This window comes from Oryctolagus cuniculus, chromosome 1 (assembly GCF_964237555.1).
Source record: "Oryctolagus cuniculus chromosome 1, mOryCun1.1, whole genome shotgun sequence".
Taxonomy (NCBI): domain Eukaryota; kingdom Metazoa; phylum Chordata; class Mammalia; order Lagomorpha; family Leporidae; genus Oryctolagus; species Oryctolagus cuniculus.
In genome coordinates, this window is record NC_091432.1 from 237,486,067 (window position 1) to 237,504,265 (window position 18,199).

General features: G+C 72.6%; 5 protein-coding genes across 10 annotated transcripts; 2 read left to right on the forward strand and 3 right to left on the reverse strand.

The window, feature by feature from the left end:
• Positions 1-305: 305 nt before the first annotated feature.
• Positions 306-5,863, reverse strand: TPRN (taperin). The gene is made up of 4 exons (XM_051838889.2): positions 4,055-5,863; positions 919-1,150; positions 737-843; positions 306-650 (listed from the first exon to the last, which is right to left on the reverse strand). The coding sequence occupies exons 1-4, from the start codon at positions 5,771-5,773 to the stop codon at positions 588-590; spliced, it is 2,121 nt and encodes a 706-aa protein (XP_051694849.2). The 5' UTR covers positions 5,774-5,863; the 3' UTR covers positions 306-587.
• Positions 5,864-7,453: 1,590 nt separating this feature from the next.
• TMEM203 (transmembrane protein 203) lies at positions 7,454-8,429 on the reverse strand. The gene has a single exon (XM_051838912.2). It carries the CDS (start codon positions 8,427-8,429, stop codon positions 8,019-8,021), a length of 411 nt encoding a protein of 136 aa, XP_051694872.1. The 3' UTR covers positions 7,454-8,018.
• Positions 8,430-8,579: 150 nt separating this feature from the next.
• Positions 8,580-13,454, forward strand: NDOR1 (NADPH dependent diflavin oxidoreductase 1). 6 transcript variants are annotated; one of them, XM_051838898.2, is made up of 14 exons: positions 8,580-8,835; positions 8,995-9,023; positions 9,993-10,120; positions 10,587-10,685; positions 10,770-10,871; positions 10,951-11,160; positions 11,358-11,479; positions 11,566-11,786; positions 11,867-11,974; positions 12,106-12,220; positions 12,302-12,448; positions 12,538-12,656; positions 12,735-12,829; positions 12,917-13,454. In XM_051838898.2, the coding sequence occupies exons 1-14, from the start codon at positions 8,580-8,582 to the stop codon at positions 13,059-13,061; spliced, it is 1,896 nt and encodes a 631-aa protein (XP_051694858.2). In that variant the 3' UTR covers positions 13,062-13,454. The 6 variants fall into 6 exon arrangements, 5 of the variants coding, with proteins under 5 accessions (XP_051694858.2, XP_051694859.2, XP_051694856.2 ...); XM_051838899.2 differs by having other exon boundaries at positions 10,023-10,120; XR_011383050.1 differs by having other exon boundaries at positions 8,618-8,835; positions 8,946-9,023; positions 12,086-12,220.
• A 799-nt stretch (positions 13,455-14,253) lies between these two features.
• Positions 14,254-15,935, forward strand: LOC138845857 (ring finger protein-like). The gene has a single exon (XM_070059657.1). The coding sequence runs from the start codon at positions 14,576-14,578 to the stop codon at positions 15,425-15,427; it is 852 nt and encodes a 283-aa protein (XP_069915758.1). The 5' UTR covers positions 14,254-14,575; the 3' UTR covers positions 15,428-15,935.
• Positions 15,936-16,259: 324 nt separating this feature from the next.
• Positions 16,260-18,167, reverse strand: RNF208 (ring finger protein 208). The gene is made up of 2 exons (XM_051838909.2): positions 17,958-18,167; positions 16,260-17,720 (listed from the first exon to the last, which is right to left on the reverse strand). Exon 2 carries the CDS (start codon positions 17,219-17,221, stop codon positions 16,436-16,438), a length of 786 nt encoding a protein of 261 aa, XP_051694869.1. The 5' UTR covers positions 17,222-17,720; positions 17,958-18,167; the 3' UTR covers positions 16,260-16,435.
• Positions 18,168-18,199: the final 32 nt, after the last annotated feature.

The window sequence follows — 18,199 nt, forward strand, 5'->3', positions numbered from 1 at the left end:
GCCGCCTCCACCTTGTCCGTCCAGCCTGCCCTGCCTCTGGTCCCTTCTGCGAAGTCGCCTCAGACCCCACAGCCCCAGCCCCCGCCCTCCAGGGCCCACAGCTGGGCACGGGAAGCAGGGAGGTGGGCTCCCGTGAGGGGGTGAGAGCCTGGCCCCTGCCGTGGGGGCCCCGCCCATGCTCCTTGTCACGCCCCCGGGTCCCCGCCCACACCCCAGCCCCGCCCACACTCCCTGCCACGCCCCCGGGTCCCAGCCCCACCCACACTCCCTGCCACGCCCCCGGGTCCCCAGTCCGCGAGCAGAGGCATCCTCCAGTGCTGTTTATTTAGAGCCCACTGTCAGGCCTGCCATTCACAAGGGGTGGGGACGGGCCCACTTGGCTCCCCACCACCTGGCAGGACCCCAGCCCTCCCCACAGGCTGCTCCCCTTTTCTGCCTTTCGACCCCCAAAGCCAGGGCCAAAGACAGACCCAAACAGCCCTGGCGCTGAGGGCTGGAGCCCCAGCAGGGCTGTGGGACCCCAGGAAGAAGGGAGGACGGGGCAGAGCCGGCCGGCGGGGGAGGGGCCGGCGCGGCCTTGGCTGGGATCAGAAGTAGAGGGCCGGCTCGCTGCGGAAGTCGGAGAGGTCGTCGTGGCTGGCAGGCGTGAGCTGGAAGAGAGTGTGGAGTAGCCACAGGGCTTGTCCTGCTGCCAGCCGCCCGCCTCCTGCCCGCGGGCGCCCCTCCCTCCGCTCACCGTGACCTCGCTGGGCGGGGGCTCCGCTTCGCGCGCAGCCTGCTCCAGCGTCTGCTCCTGCCATCTGCTGAAGGCCACAGAGTGCTTCGGGGTGTAGCTGGACAGGCCTGAGGGCCGAGCAGGACAGATGGACGTGTGGGCCGGGCCCCCGCCAGGCTCCCCGCCGCGCGGCCGGCACTCACCTGAGCCCCCGCCTGGCCGCTCGGGCCCCACGCTGCCCACAAACGTGGCTCGCGGCAGGAAGAGTGCGAAGGGCTTCTCGGGGCCGGGCCCCTCCTCCTCGTCCTCCTCGTCCTCGTCGCCCTCCCCGTCCTCCCCGTCCTCCTCCGCCGCCGCCTCGTCCTGCACCAAGGAGCTCTCGGAAGGGTACTCGAAGGTGGTGTGCAGGCTCTCGTCGTTGAAGGAGATCTTCATCTGGGGACAGACGCACGGCGGCATGGCGACGGCGGCCTCCCGCAGCCGGGCCAGTGTCCTGGGCAGCTCACGCGCCTTCGGCAGGGGCCGCCTGCTCCAGACCGAGCCCAGAGTGGGCCGAGGCCGACAGGGGGCTCCTGCTCCCAGGCTGTCCCGGGGGAGGCCCCCTCTCCTCCCCTCCCCTCCCCTCCCGGCCCTGCGCGGAGGGCTGAGTGACCAGGCAGGCCCCGCCGGGCAGGACGCGGAGCGCCCACAGGGCTGCCGGGTAATGATAAGCAGCCATCCAGCAGCTCGAAATACTAAACTCCTCCTGGGCACAGGACACCGCAGCTCAAGTTCAGGTTCTCCCTCCTCCCTGGGGCAGGCTGCAGTCAGCCCCCAGACAGAGCGCCACGGCCACCCAGTGACAGACGGGAGGGGGCTCAGAAGCAGCCAGCTCACCGGGGCGGCCGAGGTGTCCCGACGTGCCGGCCCACACGCCTGACCTCTCCTTTGCCCTCCCCGGCCAGGGCGACCCCCGTCCCTGGGCTCCTGGCCTCGGTGTCGGCACAGCTCACACAAAGTTCTCAGGAGCAGGCAGGCCCGGACCACGGGAGGCTGGGCAGAGGCCGGCAGAGCCCACAGGCACCCACCTGCACCAGCCGGCTCGGGGACGGGGACCCCAGCCCTCCAGGACAGACACTCCCACAGGGGCCCAGCCGCCCCTGCTGCCTCGTCTCAACGGCCCCAGCCTGCCAGGCCCATCCCCCACCACTAAGAACCGGCGGGCCGGCTGCCAGAGCCCAGGCTCAGCACCCTTGTCGGTCCACATGACCAGCTCCTCGTGGGGAGGCCTTGGGGGCTGGGCACACTGAGCCTGGCACAGCCTGGCCCACAGGCCATCTGCCCCCAGCTGGGGCCCGGGGGCCCTCTGGGTGCAGGTCAGTGGGTCACAGGGCACCCCATGATTCATGCTGCTGGAGACAGGATATAGGATAGGCGGGAGGGCGTGGCCAGGGCTGGCTCCCAGTGCGCCTGGTCACCGGGCCTCTTGGGGACTTTGCCCGTGGCACGGAGCACAGCGGCAGACAGGTGGGCCCTGGCCGGGGAGCCTCCCACTTGCACAGGGGCCTTTGTTCTCACTGCACCTGCCCTGCCCGTTCACGCCCAGCTCCAGTTACTGCCCGCCCGGCTGCAGGTGGCCCTGCCCCGCCCACCTCTCCCACCGCACACACGGCCTCCCATCCCCCCACAGCCAGAGCTCCCACAGGGGACACAGGGAACAAAGCAGGGAGCTGTTCAGGTAGTGTCCACACGGCTTGCGCCCCAGGGCCCATGCAGCCCCCAGCCCAAGGCAGCCTCTGGGAGCAAGGAGGGTGCCAGCCAGGCTGAGCCAGACTGGCCTGGAAGCTGGGTGGAGGCTGCTCTCCAGAGGGCAAAGGGGAGGGGAAGGAGCCGGCCAGGTGGAGCTCCGAGTCCCACGGGAGGCGGCTGTGGGGAGCCAGGCCAGGGGGTGTGGCTGCACCCTCGGCTGTGCGGTCAGCAGGGGCCACCGCCCAGAGGAAGCCGAGCGGCTGCGTTCTGCCCGCCCTCCGGGTAAACCCCGGGGTCACCAGTGACCCACGCCAGCATCCCTGTGCCCAATGGCCTGGGCAAGCAGCAGATGGCCCAAGCGCTTGGCCCTGCACCCTTGTGGGAGACCCGGAAGCAGCTCCTGGCTTCATCCACCCTGACCCAGACCCAGCTGTCGCAGCCCCTTGGGGAGTGAACCCAAAGAGGGAATGGAAGGCCATCAGTCTTTGTCTAACTCTGCCTTTCACATACACAAATGAACCTTTGAAAAAAAAAAAAAAAAAAACCGGCAGGGAGACCTGGGCCAGGCCCCAGCCCGCGGGGGTGCTGGGAGGCGCAGGCGCACACACGGCCGGGGCCCTGGAGGCTGAAGGCCAGGCAGCCCCGCAGGCCGGCTCCTCCTGGGTGGGCAGCTGGTGCGGCCACCTGGCCACGCCAGGCTCAGCCATCCGGACTCAGGCCTCAGGCTGGCACGGAGATCAGCGCCATCCGGTGCCCTGTCAGTCACACCTCCTCTTGCTCCTGGGGGCTTCAGGCTCCCCATCTTTCTCACCCCAACTCCCCCCAGTTCTGCTTCCAGCTGGGGCAGGATGGCCTGGCCCTAGACAGCAACCCAGGCAGGCGCCAGGCTGGCCGTGGGTGAATGACCCTGGCCAAGGGCGGGCGCTCCAGCCTCGGTCTCTGTACCGCTTCCATTTCCTGGGGCAAGGTGGGGAGGGGGCCACCCCACGTTGTAGCCAGAGCCAAGGGTCAGAGGCACACCAGGGAGAAGCAGGCCAAGGGGCAAGGGAGGGAGGAGGCGGAGGCCGGCCCGAGAGGCAGCCAGGGACGTCACAGCGGCCAGCCCTGATCCAGGGGGCGTGGACGCCTGCCCGGCTCCGGCGTCGGCATCGGCAGATGGAGCCGGCAGGGCCTGAGGCGGGGGAGCCTTAGACTCCGCTGGGCGCTGTCCCAGCACCGGGGGAAAGTGCATCTCTCGGGAGCCAGCGGTGGCGGAGCGGGGCTGGCCTTGGAATTACCCCGGGCGACACTCACAGGTGCTGGAGAAACCAGGAAGAATCCCAAGAGCACTTCCGTGTGCCCGGGGGATCCAGGCCGCAGCAGCTCCTCGCGGGGTGCCAGCCGAGGCCCCAGCGTCACACCCGGGTGTGGCCGGCCCAGCTGCACACCAGGTGGATGGAGCAGGCGGGACCCGCTGCCCTTCCCGCCAGCTCCGAGCTGGTACTCACTGACCCACCACAGCAGACCGCCCCTCCGAGCCAGGCCAGGCAGGGCCCTCTTCCCAGCTGGACCCCCAGAGGGACAGCCCTGCGAGCCGGCAGGAGGCCGCTCGGCCCTGCCCCCACCACTGACCTTCTTCCTGGAGGAGCCGGCCTTGGTGAGGCAGGACTTCTGCAGGGCCAGGTAGCCGCCAATCACCTCGATTTCGTGCACGGTGGGGTAGCGCTCCTTGAGCACCGCGCCCCGGCGGCCGCCGGCCTCTCCCTGCGGCTCCTCGGCCTCGCGGGGCTGCTGCCCGTCGGCCGGCCCGCAGAGCTGCGCCTGCAGCACCGCGGGCTTCCTCTTGGGCACCACCACGAAGGTGTTGCCGCCCCGGTGCTGGAGCTCCGCCGTGTGCCCGGGCCTGGCCGGCTGCGGGAGGTGCCGGGGGGGCGCCCCAGCCCCCGGGCAGGGCAGCTTGGCTTCCTGGGGGCCCTCGTCCTCAGAGTCCACCTCGTCGATGTAGGTGACCGGCAGCCCGGGCTCCCGGCCATTCTTGGCCAAGCCGGGAGCCCTGGCGCTCTGGACAGGCCCGGCTTCTGCAGCAGCCGGCAGGAACGGCGGTGGCGAGGGCAGCCCGCCGCCCGGGGCGGCCCCATCCGTGAGGGTGGTGGCTGGCCTGGCGCTGGCCCTCCAAGGCACCGCCGCGGCCTCGGAGGGGCTCCTCCCCAGGGCGGACGCAGGGTCTCCAGACCCCGGCTGGGCTCCGGGCTCCGGGCTCCGGGCGGCCCAGGCCGCCGACTGCCTGTCCCCGGGAGGAGCAGTGGCCTCGGAGGCCTTGCGCTTTGGGACAAACACGAAGGAGTTCCGGGAGTTCACGCGCAGGCTGGCCAGGGCTCGGGCCTGCAGGTCGCCCGAGGGGATGGCCTCCAAGTCTGGCGTGGGGGCCGGCAGTATCTCGAAGGAGTCGTTGGCGCTGGTGGCGGCGGAGACCCACCGGCGCTGGCTGGGAGTGGCACTGGCAGGGCTGGGCGCGGGGACTGCAGCGGGCGCGGCGGCGGTGGCACTCGGGGTCCCGGGGCTGGGGGGCGGGACGGCGGGAGGCGCCGCCGTCCCCGCCTTTGGCTTCCACTCCCCGGGCCCGGGAGGGGCGCCCGCCGGCGCGCAGGCAGGGCCGGGCCGGGGCTCGGGCGCCGCGCCGCGGTGCAGGCCGCGCGGGTGGACGGTGAACGAGTTGCTGCCGGTCTTCTGCACGAACTCGCCGCGCCGGGACCCAGGGCCCGCCCCATCGGCGGGGCGCGCGGGCTGCAGGCGGGCGGCGCGCTCGGCGGGCGGCGGCGGCGGCGGCGGCGGCGGCGGGGCGCGGGGTGCGGGCGGCGGCGGCCGGGCGCGTTCCGGGCTCCCGCGGCGGCGCGGCGCGGCCGGGGGGTCGAACTTCTCCAGCAGGCGGCTGACGCGGCCGGCCGGCGGCGGCGCCTCATACACCAGCACCTCGGCGGCGCGGATGCGCGCGGCGCCCGCGGGCGGCGCGGGGCCGGCGGGCGGCGCGGGGCAGCCGGGCGCCGCCTCGATGATGAGGATGTTGTCGGCGCGGATGGTGCGCACGCCCGGCACGCGGCGGTACAGCTCCAGCAGCTGCTGCGCCGGCCGCGCCCCGCGCCTTCGCTCCGACTCGAGCCGCATGAACGGGTTCTCGCGCAGCGGACCCAGGCTCTCGGCCAGCACGAGCTGCTCGGCCGGCCCCGCCGGCGCCGCCCCGGCCCCCGGCCCGGCGCCCAGCGCGGCCAGCTTCGCGCGCTTCCGCTCCAGGATCTCCCGCTTCCAGGCGGGCATCGCGGCGCGCGGCGCCGGCGGCCGCCCCAGGCCGGCCATGGCGCGGGCGCGGCCGGGACGGCGGACTGCGCGGGCGGCCGCAGCCAGCGCGCACCGGGACTGAGTGTCCCGGCCGCCGCCGGCCTTCGCGCCACGGCCACGCCCACCGGGCCGCTGCCCATTGGGGGAGGCCCGCCGAGCCCCGCCCCACGCCGGCAGCCCCACCTGTGGCGGGGGAGGACGACCGGCCCCCTCGGCCCATTGGAGAACCTCCGCTCCGACCCCGCCTACCTGGGGGCCTGATTGGCCGACGCCGGGCCCCGAAAGCCGGCCCCCATTGGAGAAGGCCTCGGACACCGCCCCGGCCTCGGCGCCGCTCATTGGCGGCCCTACTTCCGCCTCTGCGCTCTCGGCTCACCCGGGTGCCCGCCGGGCGGGGCAGGACCTGGCGGGCGGCCAAGAGCGGACCCCTGGGTCCTGCGCCGCGAGTGACCTTGGCTGGACTTGCGACTTCCGCATCGCTGCAGCGCCCAGCCCGTCGCTGAAAGCGCGGGGCAGGAAGGAGCTGCGCGGGCGCGGAAGGCGGCGCCCGGCTCTGCAGTCGGTGCAGCGGCCCCGGGGCCTCCCGCGCGGGGTCCCGGGGGCGCCTCAGACCTGGCCCCCCTGAACGTGGACAGAGAGACGCCGAGGAACGGAGAGGGGCCTCTCTCCACCCACAAGCAGGCGCACGGGGCCCGCGTGCTCGGCTAGCTCGCAGTGCAGAAAGGGCCTGGGGGCCAGGCCGTGTGTCCGAGCATCCCACGCTGTGGCCACACCAGGGCTCTCAACGCTCGACGGCGTAGGGGGGTCCCACTTCCTCTGAGGGTGCAGCCCCTCTAGGCCGACCGGTCCTCAGCTCCCTCCCCGGGGAGGGCTGCACGGTGCTCTCAGGGCGTCTGGAGTGCCAGCAGCAGCCCCCCACAATGCCACCACTGCCTCACACCCCCGGCCTCGGGGGCGGGGGAGGGCTCAGCAGGTTTCAGCCTGCAGCTGCCAGCGCCTTAACTCCCCTCCCTGTTACGTTGGAGCACCTTGGGTTCCAGCGCCCCGGACCCTCCTCAAATCACCTCTAACCAACAGGAGTGCCCAGTACCCCAGACCCGCCAAACACCAGCACAAGGGCACCCACTCCCAGCGCCAGCTGGTGTCCGACTCTGACAACGCAGGTCAGTCCTGGGCCGGAGACATCTTGGTAGTGAGACTGACCCGGCCAGGGGTCTCCCAAGTGCAGGGCAGTGCGGTAGCGAGCCTACAGGACCGGCACCCCTCAGGCAAGGGGACACAGGCCCACAGGCTGGACAGGCTGTCACAGCAGGGTCAGCACACCTGCTCTGGGAAAAGCGGTCCCGAGCCCTAGAGGCCGTGGACACTGCTGGACGCCCTACAGCCTCAGGCCAGCACCCGTCCTCGGAGGACGGCCAGGCCCCGTCGGCCGAGGTGCCGGGTGCTGCCCTGCCACTCGGGCCGCGGCCACCGTCACACACCCTTCATCCCGAACCCTTCTAAACGTGGAAGCCTCCCCAGCTCACGAGTGGCGGGAAACCAGGGTTCAGGGCAGCTTTGCCCCCGGCCCTGCAGAGCCACACATGGCAGGTGCCCTCACCTGGGCGCCCCCGCTCGCCTCCCCTCCAGGTCCACCCCAAGCCCCGCCGTGAGACCCACGCAGGGGCCCGTCTTCAGGACGCACAGAAAACCCGCGCCTTTCCGGAAAGATTCTCTTTTATTTTTATCGCAGATGTTCCCACTTGGCACCCAACTGGCGTCAGACCAAAGACCGCGGCCGACAGAGCCGGCCACCCCGCTTCCCACCTGCAGGTCTCAATCCTCAGGGCACCGGGCACCTGTTCCTCTCGGCCAACCCCATGGCAGAGCGATGCTCCCAGCTGACAGCGGACGCGGTCTGACGTCCTTCAGGCCCTGCGTGGTGGCCGGGATGGAGAAAGGACATCAGGCAGGAGATCCACCATCTCACACAGCCTGGACAGCACGGTGCGACTGGAGCTCTTGGGTCAGCACAGCCGGGCCAGGAAGTCCCTGAGTCCAGCGGGGCAGCTGCTGTGCAGGCCCCGAGCTAACGGGAGAAGCAATGTCAGCCACGACTTCTGGGCAGCAAAGTGGCCGCTCGGCTGGGCAGGAGCAGGCGCTGTCTCTGGTGCAGCGGGCGGAGGTGGGGCCCCGGCTGGCCCACGCCCCGGGCTCGGGGTCCCGCACCCCCGGCGCGGGGCTGGCCGCCCCACAGGCCCGGGCACGCACCCCCGCCGCGGGGCTAGTTGACCCGACAGGCGCGGATCATGAGCAGCTGCAGCAGGATGAAGACGGGCGACGCGATGAGGCCGAACCACAGCTCCCGGGTCTGCTCCACCAGCTTCTGGCACAGCAGCATCTCAAAGACGAACTTGAGGCTTAGCACCGTGAGCACCCAGAAGAGGCGCAGCACGGCCAGCCGCTTCTCCCCGTCCTGGAAGAGGCGCACGGACACGATGGTGGTGAAGTAGGCGCTCAGCCCGTCGGCGGCGAACAGCGGCACGAACACGTTCCACCAGGACAGGCCGGGCGCCAGGCCGTCGGCGCGCAGCGCCAGCAGCACGGAGAACACCAGCAGGGCCAGCAGGTGCACGAAGCTCTCGAAGGGCGCGAAGCCCAGCCACTGCACCAGCTCCCGCAGCGAGAAGAGCATGGCGCCGGCCGCGCGCGGCCCGGGGCCTCGCCCGCCGCCCCCGCAACCGCCGCGAGCGCGAGGCAGCGAGCGGCCGCGCCGCCGCCGCCGCCGGCCGCCGCCCGGAACCCCGCACCGGCCGCCCGCCGACGCCCGCGGCGCTCGGACGCCATGCCCCGCCGGGCGCGGCCCAAGTGCGTCACTTCCGGTGGGCGGCGGAAAGCGGAAGTCGCCTCGCGGCGGGCGCCGGCGGTGCACCTGGTGGCGGGGACCGCCCCCCGGGGGAGCCGCGATGCCGAGCCCGCAGCTGCTGGTGCTGTTCGGCAGCCAGACGGGCACGGCCCAGGATGTGGCGGAGAGGCTGGGCCGCGAGGCCCGGCGCCGGAGGCTCGGCTGCCGCGTGCAGGCGCTGGACTCCTACGCGGTGGTGAGCGCTCCGGGGGCGCGGGGAGGGGGCCGGGCCGCGGGGGTGCTCGCAGGGGGCGCCCTCGGTGCGGTGTCCCCGCACGAGGTCTTACCTGCGTGTCTTCTCTTGAGGTGAACCTGATCAACGAGCGCCTGGTGGTATTTGTTTGTGCAACTGCAGGCCAGGGAGACCCCCCGGACAACATGAAGGTAAGGCTGGCCCGGGGGCTCCGCCCCGCACTTGGAGAGACACCGGCGGTAGTCAGTGGCTCTCCGCCGGTGCTGTCGGAGAAGCCTCGCCCTCCGTGTTCACCGCTCGCGGACAGGCTGGTCTGGTCTCCTGTGGCTCCCGGGGAAGGGCCTTTAGGTCTCGGTGCAGCCTGGGCACGGGCTGGGGCCGGGGCTCCCGGGAGCAGAAGCAGCGAGCGTGCTGGGCGGTCCAGTCGGCGCCGGAAGTGCCCGCGGCTGGGGAAGGTGCCAGATGCTAGGGGGGCCAGCCGCGGGGTGCGAGCAGAGCCTCTGGTCCTGCAGCGAGCGGGGCGCCAGGCCCGGGAGGAGGGTGCTTGGCGCTGCAGGGAGGGGCGGCAGGAAGCCAGGCCCAGTGCAGAGTGGCCGGGCAGCGGCGGTCAGGCAGGTGGGCCGGAAGCCGTGGGGCGACAGCTGTCAGGTCCAGGCCTTCTGCTCACCCACAGAAGGGGCGGTGGGCACGCAGGGGCTGAGGCGCCCTTGCAGGGCGGTGGTGGGAGGAGCAGAGGGGCAGCGCGGAGGGCCGCTCTGGTCACGGACAAGGAAGGTCGGGGTTCAGGTTTGGGGCTCCTGGGGTGGCCCTGTGAGGGCGGGGGCGGGGGGAGGGGTCCCAGCAGCACAGCCCAGAACCGCTGCTGCGACGGGGAGACGAGGGGAGGGGGCGCGGGAGGCAGCGAGCTCGCCCCCCACCTCGTGAGTGCCTGCTCCGGGCGGCCTCGGGGCCACCTGCCTTCCCTGGACGGGTTCTCGGCACGGTGGCAGAGCAGTCGTGTTGCTCCAGGTGTCCATGTTCGTCTGCCTGCAAGCCAGGCCTGGGCCGGGCTGAACCCGGGAGGCCAGACCTGCAGCTGGGTCTCCGCGTGGGCGTGGGCGTGGGCGTGGGCGGCGGCCAAGCGCGGAGCCGTCAGCACCGCCTGCGGGGCGCGCGGGAAGCCCGGCTCTCACAGCTCCCTGCGGCTTCAGAACTTCTGGAGGTTCCTGTTCCGGAAGCGCCTGCCGCCCACCTCCCTCTGCCAGATGGACTTCGCCGTCCTGGGCCTTGGGGACTCCTCCTACGCCAAGTGAGTCCGAGGCGGGTGGGCGCTGGGCGGGAGGGGCGAGAGCTGCGTCCCGTCCACGCACGCTCTCCGTGGGGCCGGCGCCCCTCCACACGGCTCCGCCGGGGCGGGGGGCTGCCTCCGGTTTTCCTCGGCCTGCCGTAAACAAGCAGCAGTGTCGCTCGGCAGACGTGGAAGACCGCCCGGCGGTCCCAGAAGGGCGGGGTGGCCGTGCCCGCAGGTCAGGCACCCCCGAGTCCCTTCAGTGGGAGGCACAGGCAGTGAGGACCTGGGACCGCTCCACGTGGTGTTGGTGACCGGGGGGGCACTCCCCACAGAGGAAACCGCGCCCGGGAAGACAGGTGGCCCCCGCAAGTCCCGGCTCCCACCTGCGGGCACCCGGATGAGGGCCGTCGGGAACGAGGCTACTTCCCAGCCCCGGAGCTTCCTCGGCTCTGCCAAGCCTGGGCCGGCCGCGCTGTCTCTGCAGGTTCAACTTCGTGGCCAAGAAGCTGTACCGCCGGCTGCTGCAGCTGGGTGGCAGCGCGTTGCTGCCCGCCTGCCTGGGCGATGACCAGCACGAGCTGGGGTGAGAGCAGGGGGCGGTGCCGTGGCGCGGCCAGCAGGGCCCCGCCACGGGCAGGACGCCCTCAGCTCGTGCCCATCCCCCCAGGCCTGATGCCGCCATCGACCCCTGGCTGCAGAGCCTGTGGGAGAAGGTACTGGAGCTGTACCCTGTGCCCGCCGGCCTCGCCGTGATCCCCCCGGGAGTCCCGTGAGTGTGGGCCTCCCCGAGGGGTGGGCGAGGGCCCCGGAAGGCAGCCCAGGCTCTGACGGCCACGCCCTCCCCACAGCCTGCCCTCCAAGTTCACCTTGCAGTTCCTTCAGGAGGGCTCCAGCGTGGGCTCGGAGGAGCCCCGCGAGGCTGGTGCTGACCCTCAGGGGCCGCCCACAGAGCTGCGGCCCTTCCTGGCGCCCATGGTCACCAACCAGAGGGTCACCGGCCCCTCACACTTCCAGGACGTCCGCCTGATAGAGTTTGACATCACGGGCTCTGGCATCAGGTAAGGGGCCTGACACAGCCTCGTCCCCAGACAGGCAGGGCAGCGGGGTGTGGAGGCGTCCCCGGGAGCTTGGGGCTCGGGGTGGGGCAGTGGGCGCAGGGTTCTCGAGCCCCCGCTGGAGCTGGGAGTTGGCAGCTCTGCTGGGGAGGCCTGAACGTGGCCTCCCTCCGCAAGCCCCTCCCCTAACCCCCACCCAGCTTTGCCGCCGGTGACGTGGTGCTGATCCAGCCCTCCAACACCGCCGACCACGTCCAGCGGTTCTGCCAGGTACTGGGCCTGGACCCCAACCAGCGCTTCTGGCTGCGGCCGCAGGAGCCAGGTAAGCCCGGCCGAGCTGCTGCTCCTCCCCGCCCTCCCCACCCGTGTCCGCGGCCGGCCACCCAGGCCTCCTGCTCCCCACGGCAGGTACCCCCGGCCTGGAGGGGCTGCCCCAGCCCTGCTCCGTTGGGCACCTGGTGTCGCGGTACCTGGACATCGCCAGCGTGCCCCGCCGCTCCTTCTTCGAGCTCCTGGCCTGTCTGTCCCCGCACGAGCTGGAGCGGGAGAAGCTGCAGGAGTTCTCGTCGGCGTCCGGCCAGGAGCAGCGCCACGAGTACTGCTCCCGGCCCCGCCGCACCATCCTGGAGGTGAGGCCGGGCGGGGCGGGGCAGAGCTGCCCAGGCTTTACAGACCGCCCCGCCCGGCCTCACCCAGCGCCGGCCCCCAGGTGCTGTGTGACTTCCCCCACACCGCGGGCGCCATCCCCCCGGACTACCTGCTGGACCTCATCCCCCTGATCCGCCCTCGCCCCTTCTCCATCGCCTCCTCGCTGCTGGTGAGGCACCGTGGGCGGGCCGAGGGCCGTGGCCCCCTGCCCCTCCCCCCACTGCCCTGGGCGGCGTGGGTGGGGCCTGTGGCTGGCAGCAGACTGGTCCTAGCTGGCCAGGGTGCACACTGTCCCCGCAGGTGCACCCGGCGCGGCTGCAGATCCTGGTGGCCGTGGTGCAGTACCGGACCCGCCTCAAGGAGCCGCGCCGGGGCCTCTGCTCCTCCTGGCTGGCGTCCCTGGACCCTGGACAAGGTGACCCCTACTCCCATGGCCACGCCCAGGCCCCTCAGCCCGTCCCTTGAGCCGCCTCACGCCGCCTCCCTCCTGTGGCAGGACCTGTACAGGTGCCCCTGTGGGTGCGGCCTGGCAGCCTGGCCTTCCCAGAGACGGCAGACACGCCCGTGGTCATGGTGGGGGCTGGCACCGGTGTGGCCCCGTTCCGGGCAGCTGTCCAGGAGCGTGTGGCCCAGGGCCGCACAGGTGAGCGCTTGGGGCGGTGGGCGGCGGGCGGCGGGCGGGCGGCGGGCGGGCGGGCGGGGCCCGGCTCAGGGCTGCTCTGCGTGCCCCAGGGAACTGCTTGTTTTTCGGCTGCCGCTTGAGGGACCAGGACTTCTACTGGGAGGCTGAGTGGCGGCTCTTGGAGAAGAGGGGCTGCCTGACCTTGGTCACCGCCTTCTCCCGGGAGCAGGTGGGCCGCGCAGGGCGAGGGGGGTGGGGAGGGGCGGGAGGGGTTCACACTCAGGGCCTGCCCTGCCCCCGCCCGCAGGAGCACAAAGTGTACGTGCAGCACCGGCTCCGGGACTTGGGGCCCCTGGTGTGGGAGCTGCTGGACCGCCGTGGGGCCTGCTTCTACCTGGCAGGGTGAGCGGCACCGCGGGCGGGAGGGCCTCGCCCCACCCCCAGGGTCCCCAGGTCCCGCCTCACGGCTCCCGGTGGCCATCCCTGCAGCAATGCCAAGCACCTGCCGACAGAGGTCTCCGAGGCCCTGGCCGCCATCTTCCAGGAGGAGGGCGGGCTCTCCGGCCCCGAGGCCGCCGCCTACCTCGCCAGGCTCCAGGCGACGCGGCGCTTCCAGACGGAGACCTGGGCCTGACCTGCACCCCCCCCAGCCGCTCCCTGGCCCCATCAGACCCCAGTCCTTGTCACACTGCCGGCCAGGACGGTGGCTCCTCACAGCCACGCCCCGGTTGTCCCCGGCTGCCCCACCCCCCAGCCACAGCCCCGTCCATGTCCTCCGCCTATCAGGTGGTGCCCTGAGCCACGGCACCCTGCACAGGAACGGCGACCCGGAGGCACCCGATGGCTCGGGAGCCCAGCAGCCCACCACCGCCTCTGCCTCCTGCCAGTCCTGTCAGCCTGCAGGGACGGTGCCACCCCAGGCTCAGTGCAGACCCCAGCCTCCCGAGGGACAGCGGGAGGAGGCTGGCCAGCAGCCCCCCCCCCACCGACAGCAGGGCCGGGCAGTAAACCGCAGCCTCTGACCACTGCCGCGTGTGCTGTCTCCCTTCTTCCTGCTCAGCTTGGGCCACAGGAGGGTGTGTGTGTGCACACACGTGTGCATGTGGGTGTGCGTATGTGACTGGGTGCACATGTGTGTCTCTGGGTGTATGCGTGTGCATGTGGGTGTATGCATGTGCCTGTGGGTGTATGTGTGTACTCGTATGTGTATGTGGGTGCCTGCAGGTGTGTGTGGGTGTATGTGTGTGCCTGTGGGTACACGTGTGTGCCCACGTGTGCCTCTGGGTGTATGTGTGTGCCTGTGGGTACACGTATGAGCCCACGTGTGCCTCTGGGTGTATGTGTGTGCCTGTGGGTACACGTGTGTGCCCACGTGTGCCTCTGGGTGTATGTGTGTGCCTGTGGGTACACACATGTGCCCATGTGTGCCTCTGGGTGTATGTGTGTGCCTGTGGGTACACGTATGAGCCCACGTGTGCCTCTGGGTGTATGTGTGTGCCTGTGGGTACACGTGTGTGCCCACGTGTGCCTCTGGGTGTATGTGTGTGCCTGTGGGTATACGTGTGTGCCCACGTGTGCCTCTGGGTACCCTTGCTGGGCTGCGTGTGCCAGAGGTGCTGCTGCAGCCTGGGTGCCTGGTCGCTGTGCGGTCACCCTGTGCCCAGGGGCTCCCACAGGTCTGCCCTCCTCTGATGGCCCAGCAGGGAGCGGCTCAGGGGGCCCAGGCTGCTCCCCAGCAGGCTCTGCCCACGGAGCTGGGGGAGTGACGCGAGGGGGCGTGGCCCGGAGGGGGCGTGGTGGGCGCTGGGCCGCCCCTGGGAGGGGCTTCGCCTGCTCGGACGGGGAAATCCTGTTGGAGGGGTTGGGCGGTGCCTGCTTACACCGGAGCTGTTGGGCTTCTGCCTGTTGGTCAGTCGCTGGCCGGGACTGGACGTGGATGGGCCAGGCTCAGACCAGGTCTGCCTGGGGACGGCACCGCATGGGCCCAGGAGCCCTCTGGAGCTGGCTCGTCGCTGGGTCCCAGGTGAGGACCTGCAGTGGGGCCAGCAAGCCTGGAGGGAGCTGGAGGTCAGTGCCGGAGCTGTGGGTGGAGCCCGGAGCCCAGACCCCGCGCGGTGCCTCAGGGCCACGCTGACCTTCACGCCCCTGATGACCCCCATCACCACGCTGGGTTCCCTACCCACCCGCCCTGACTCCGGCCCCAGGGCCTCCACCCCGGAATTGGGTGCCCCCGCCCCCACCTTGGGCCAGCCCAGCTCTGAGCCCAGCGGCCTGCCTTGGACTTCTCTGGACCCTGAGGGCCTGGACCCGCCGTACCAGGAGCCAGCAGATGAAAGAGATGACCTTGGGGTCCCCCAGGGCGCCAGGCCTCGGGACAGTGAGCCCTTGCTGGGGGCCGCTGCCCTGGCCGGTATCTGGGCCCTGCCAGCAGGGTGGGAGGAGCAGGTGCGTGGGCAGGGGGCAGAGGAGGAGTGTCCCATCTGCACAGAGCCCTACGGGCCTGGCCAGCAGCGCCTGGCCCTGCTGAACTGTGGCCACGGCCTGTGTGTGGGCTGCCTGCACCGGCTGCTGGGCACAGCTCCCAGCGTCGACCTGGGCCGGGTGCGCTGCCCGCTGTGTCGCCAGAAGACGCCCGTGCTGGAGTGGGAGATCTGCCGGCTGCAGGAGGAGCTGCTCCAGGCCGACGGGCCCCAGCGCCCCCCACCCCCCGAGCGCCCCGCCCCGCCCCGCCGGGGGCCCGGGCCCTGGGGCTCCCTGGAGCACCGCTACCAGCTGCGCTTCCTGGCGGGGCCCGCGGGCGGCCAGGGCTGCCTGCCCTTCCTGCCCTGCCCTCCCTGCCTGGGAGCCCGGCTGTGGGCGCTGAGGGAGCAGGGGCCCTGTGCGCGCCGCCTGGCCCTGCTGGCGCTGCTGGCGCTGGAGCTGCTGGGGCTGCTGCTGATCTTCACGCCGCTGCTGCTGCTGGGGCTGCTGTTCGTGCTCCTGGACCGCCCCGGCCGCTGACCGCGCCCAGGACGGCCTGGACACCACCGGCCGCTGACCGCGCCCAGGACGGCCTGGACACCACCGGCCTGAAGACCCAAGGGTGGACCGGGGCACCGGCCAGCAACGAGGACCTGCCACCGCCAAGCCCAGGGCCCAGGCCACCCAGCTGGCGTCCACACCACCCTGCTGCCCCGGCTCCAGCGGAGCCCCAAGGACACCAGAGCCAAGGACAGCCGCTGCAGGAGGCCGGGCCTGCAGGACAGCCTGTGAGCAGCCGGCGGGCACTGTGCCGGCAGGGGCACACCCCCTCCCTGCCGAGGCCCAGCCGGGCACAGCAGACGGAACCTGAAGAGCCCTGGCCGTGGTCAGGCCCCCAGCAGCCCCAGGAAGGGACCAGTGTGACCCTGAGAGGCCTGCATTCGGGCCACCAGCCCGGGCCTTGGCTCCTGAGTGAGCCGGGCCCAGGTCCAGCCTTGAGCAGTGCCGCGTGCACAGCGGCACAATAAACGCCACTGCGTGGTCTGTCCACCCTGCCTGGCTGTCCCTTCTCCAGACCCAGGAGGGCCCTGGGTCCTCCCAGCAGCCATGGCCCTAGGGCACCCAGGTGGCACCAGGAGGGAAATCTAGGTTGTCCCCTAGGCAGCCCCCACCGTGGTCCCACACAGGGACCCAAGCACCTGTCCACCAGGCCTGGCCTCCTGAGCGGGCTCAGCCCAGCTGGGTCCCCCCGCGGGCAGAGCTGGGCCTCCTCTCACAGGCTCCAGGTTGAACCCCATCCAGACTGCAGTCCTGGGCCCCACCCTCCGCCCGGCCCCCAGGCCCAGCCCAGGGAGCCAGCACCAATCCGGGAACAGGTGCAAACTTTGGCAGTTTTAATGGCAAAGTTGGCTGAAGTGACAGTGCCACGCGGGGTGGGCCAGAAGCCATGGTGGGCGAGGAAGGGGCGGCGGCGGCAGGGCAGGGCCAGGCCCCGAGGCAGCAGCGAGCAGGGACTGCCGGGGGAGGGGGGTGGCGGGCAGGCGGACGCTACATGATGGAGCAGGCGGACAGCGGGTTCCGCACGTGGCAGGTGCAGGCGGCCCCGCAGTACTGCCGGAAGCTCTGGTAGCAGCTGCCCTCCGGCTCGCCGCCCCACTGGCCCCCGGCCGGCGCGGTGAGCGCCTCGGGCGGCAGGCGGCTCAGGATGGACGTGTTGACCGCCAGCGCGGCCAGGCCGTAGTCGGTGAAGAGCACAGTCTCGCGGCGGCACGTGGGGCAGGAGATGAACTTGTACTTGGGGCACGACTCGTACAGGATCTGCAGGCACTGCTCGCACACCGAGTGCAGGCACGAGAGCACGCGCGGCCGCCGCTGCGTGGCATTGTACGTGTGCCCGCACGTGGGGCACTGCAGCGGCTCGCCGGCCGCCGAGGCCGCCGCGGCCGCCGCGGGGCCCGGCCGCACCACGTACTGGTTCACGATGACCTCGTCCGCCGGCGCCACGCGCGGGAAGCCCAGCTCCACGCTGCCCTTGCGGGGCCGCCGCGGCGGGGGCGGAGTGCGGGGCGCCCCGTCCAGGGCCGGCGCGTCGCCCCCGCACGCCTGGTTGACGATGATCTCGGTGTCGGAGGGCCAGGCCCGCTTGGGGGCCAGCGCGGGGGCGGGCCGCGGCGCCGCGGGGAAGCAGGGCGCGGCTGCCGGCAGCTCGGGGAACTTCTCGGGGTGCACGACCTTCATGGCTTCCATCTTGAGGATGACGTGGGGACCCCTCAGGCAGGACATGAGCAGGCCCGGCCAGCCACTGCCCACCTCGGGCCCGGGCTCAGCCGGCATCGGGCTGTCCCCGCTCAGACGGCGCGTTCGGGTGGGCGCGGGCGTTGGCTGGGGCCAGGCAGCATCCTGGTCCAGCCAGGCCCGGGGCGGACCCCTGGGGGCGGCTGGCGCGAGCTGGGAGGGCAGGGCCCCCCCCAGGGGCCACAGTGGCCTCTCTGGTCCAGTCCTAGGGGCAGGAGGGAGAGGCGGGGGCGGCAGGCAGGGGCAGGGGCCGGCAGGGGGCTGTCCTGGGCCGCGGGTCGCACCCAGGGGCTCACCCAGGGTCTCTGGCCGCCGGGGCTGGGCGGGGGGCGTGGGGGGTTCTCCCCCTGCAGCCGAGGTCAGCAGTCCGCGGGCGGGGACATCGAGGCGGGCAGGGGCTAGGTGGGCCCCATGACTCCAGGACAGGGCGCCCAGGGAAGGCAGCTAGCCGGAGCGGCGGCGGCGGCGGCGGCTGCGGGAGGGCCCGGGCTGCAGGCTCCGCGGCGGCGGCGGCGGAGAGGCCTGAAGCAGGCCCGAGCTGCGGGAGAGAGGCGGCGTGAGCGCAGCGCGCGGCCCCCGCACCCTCCCCGCCGCCCCGCGCGAAGGACGCGGCGCCCGACCTCTGACCCTGACCTCAGCCGGGGGGCCTCGACCTCGGCCGGACTCCGAACACGGACCCCGCCCCCGCGGCCGCGCGCGCCCTCCGGGAGCCCGACCCCCGCCGGGGTGGGGAGGGGCCGCGGGCCGCCCCCCGCCCGCGCCCGCGCCCGCTCACCTGCCCCAGCCTGGCGTCCGCGGGCCGCGCGCCGCCGCCGCCGCAGAGGTTGTCTCAAAGGCAGGCCCGGGCGCGGCTGCGGCGGCTCCAGCGGCGACCTCGAGCGATGGCGCGGCTTCGGGCGACACCCAGGGGCAGGGGCGTGGGCGCGGGCGCGGGCGCGGGGCGCGGGGCGCGGGGCTCGGCGCGGCGGCGGCGGCGGCGGCGGCGGCAGGTGCGTGCAGAGCGTGGCGCGCTCTGCG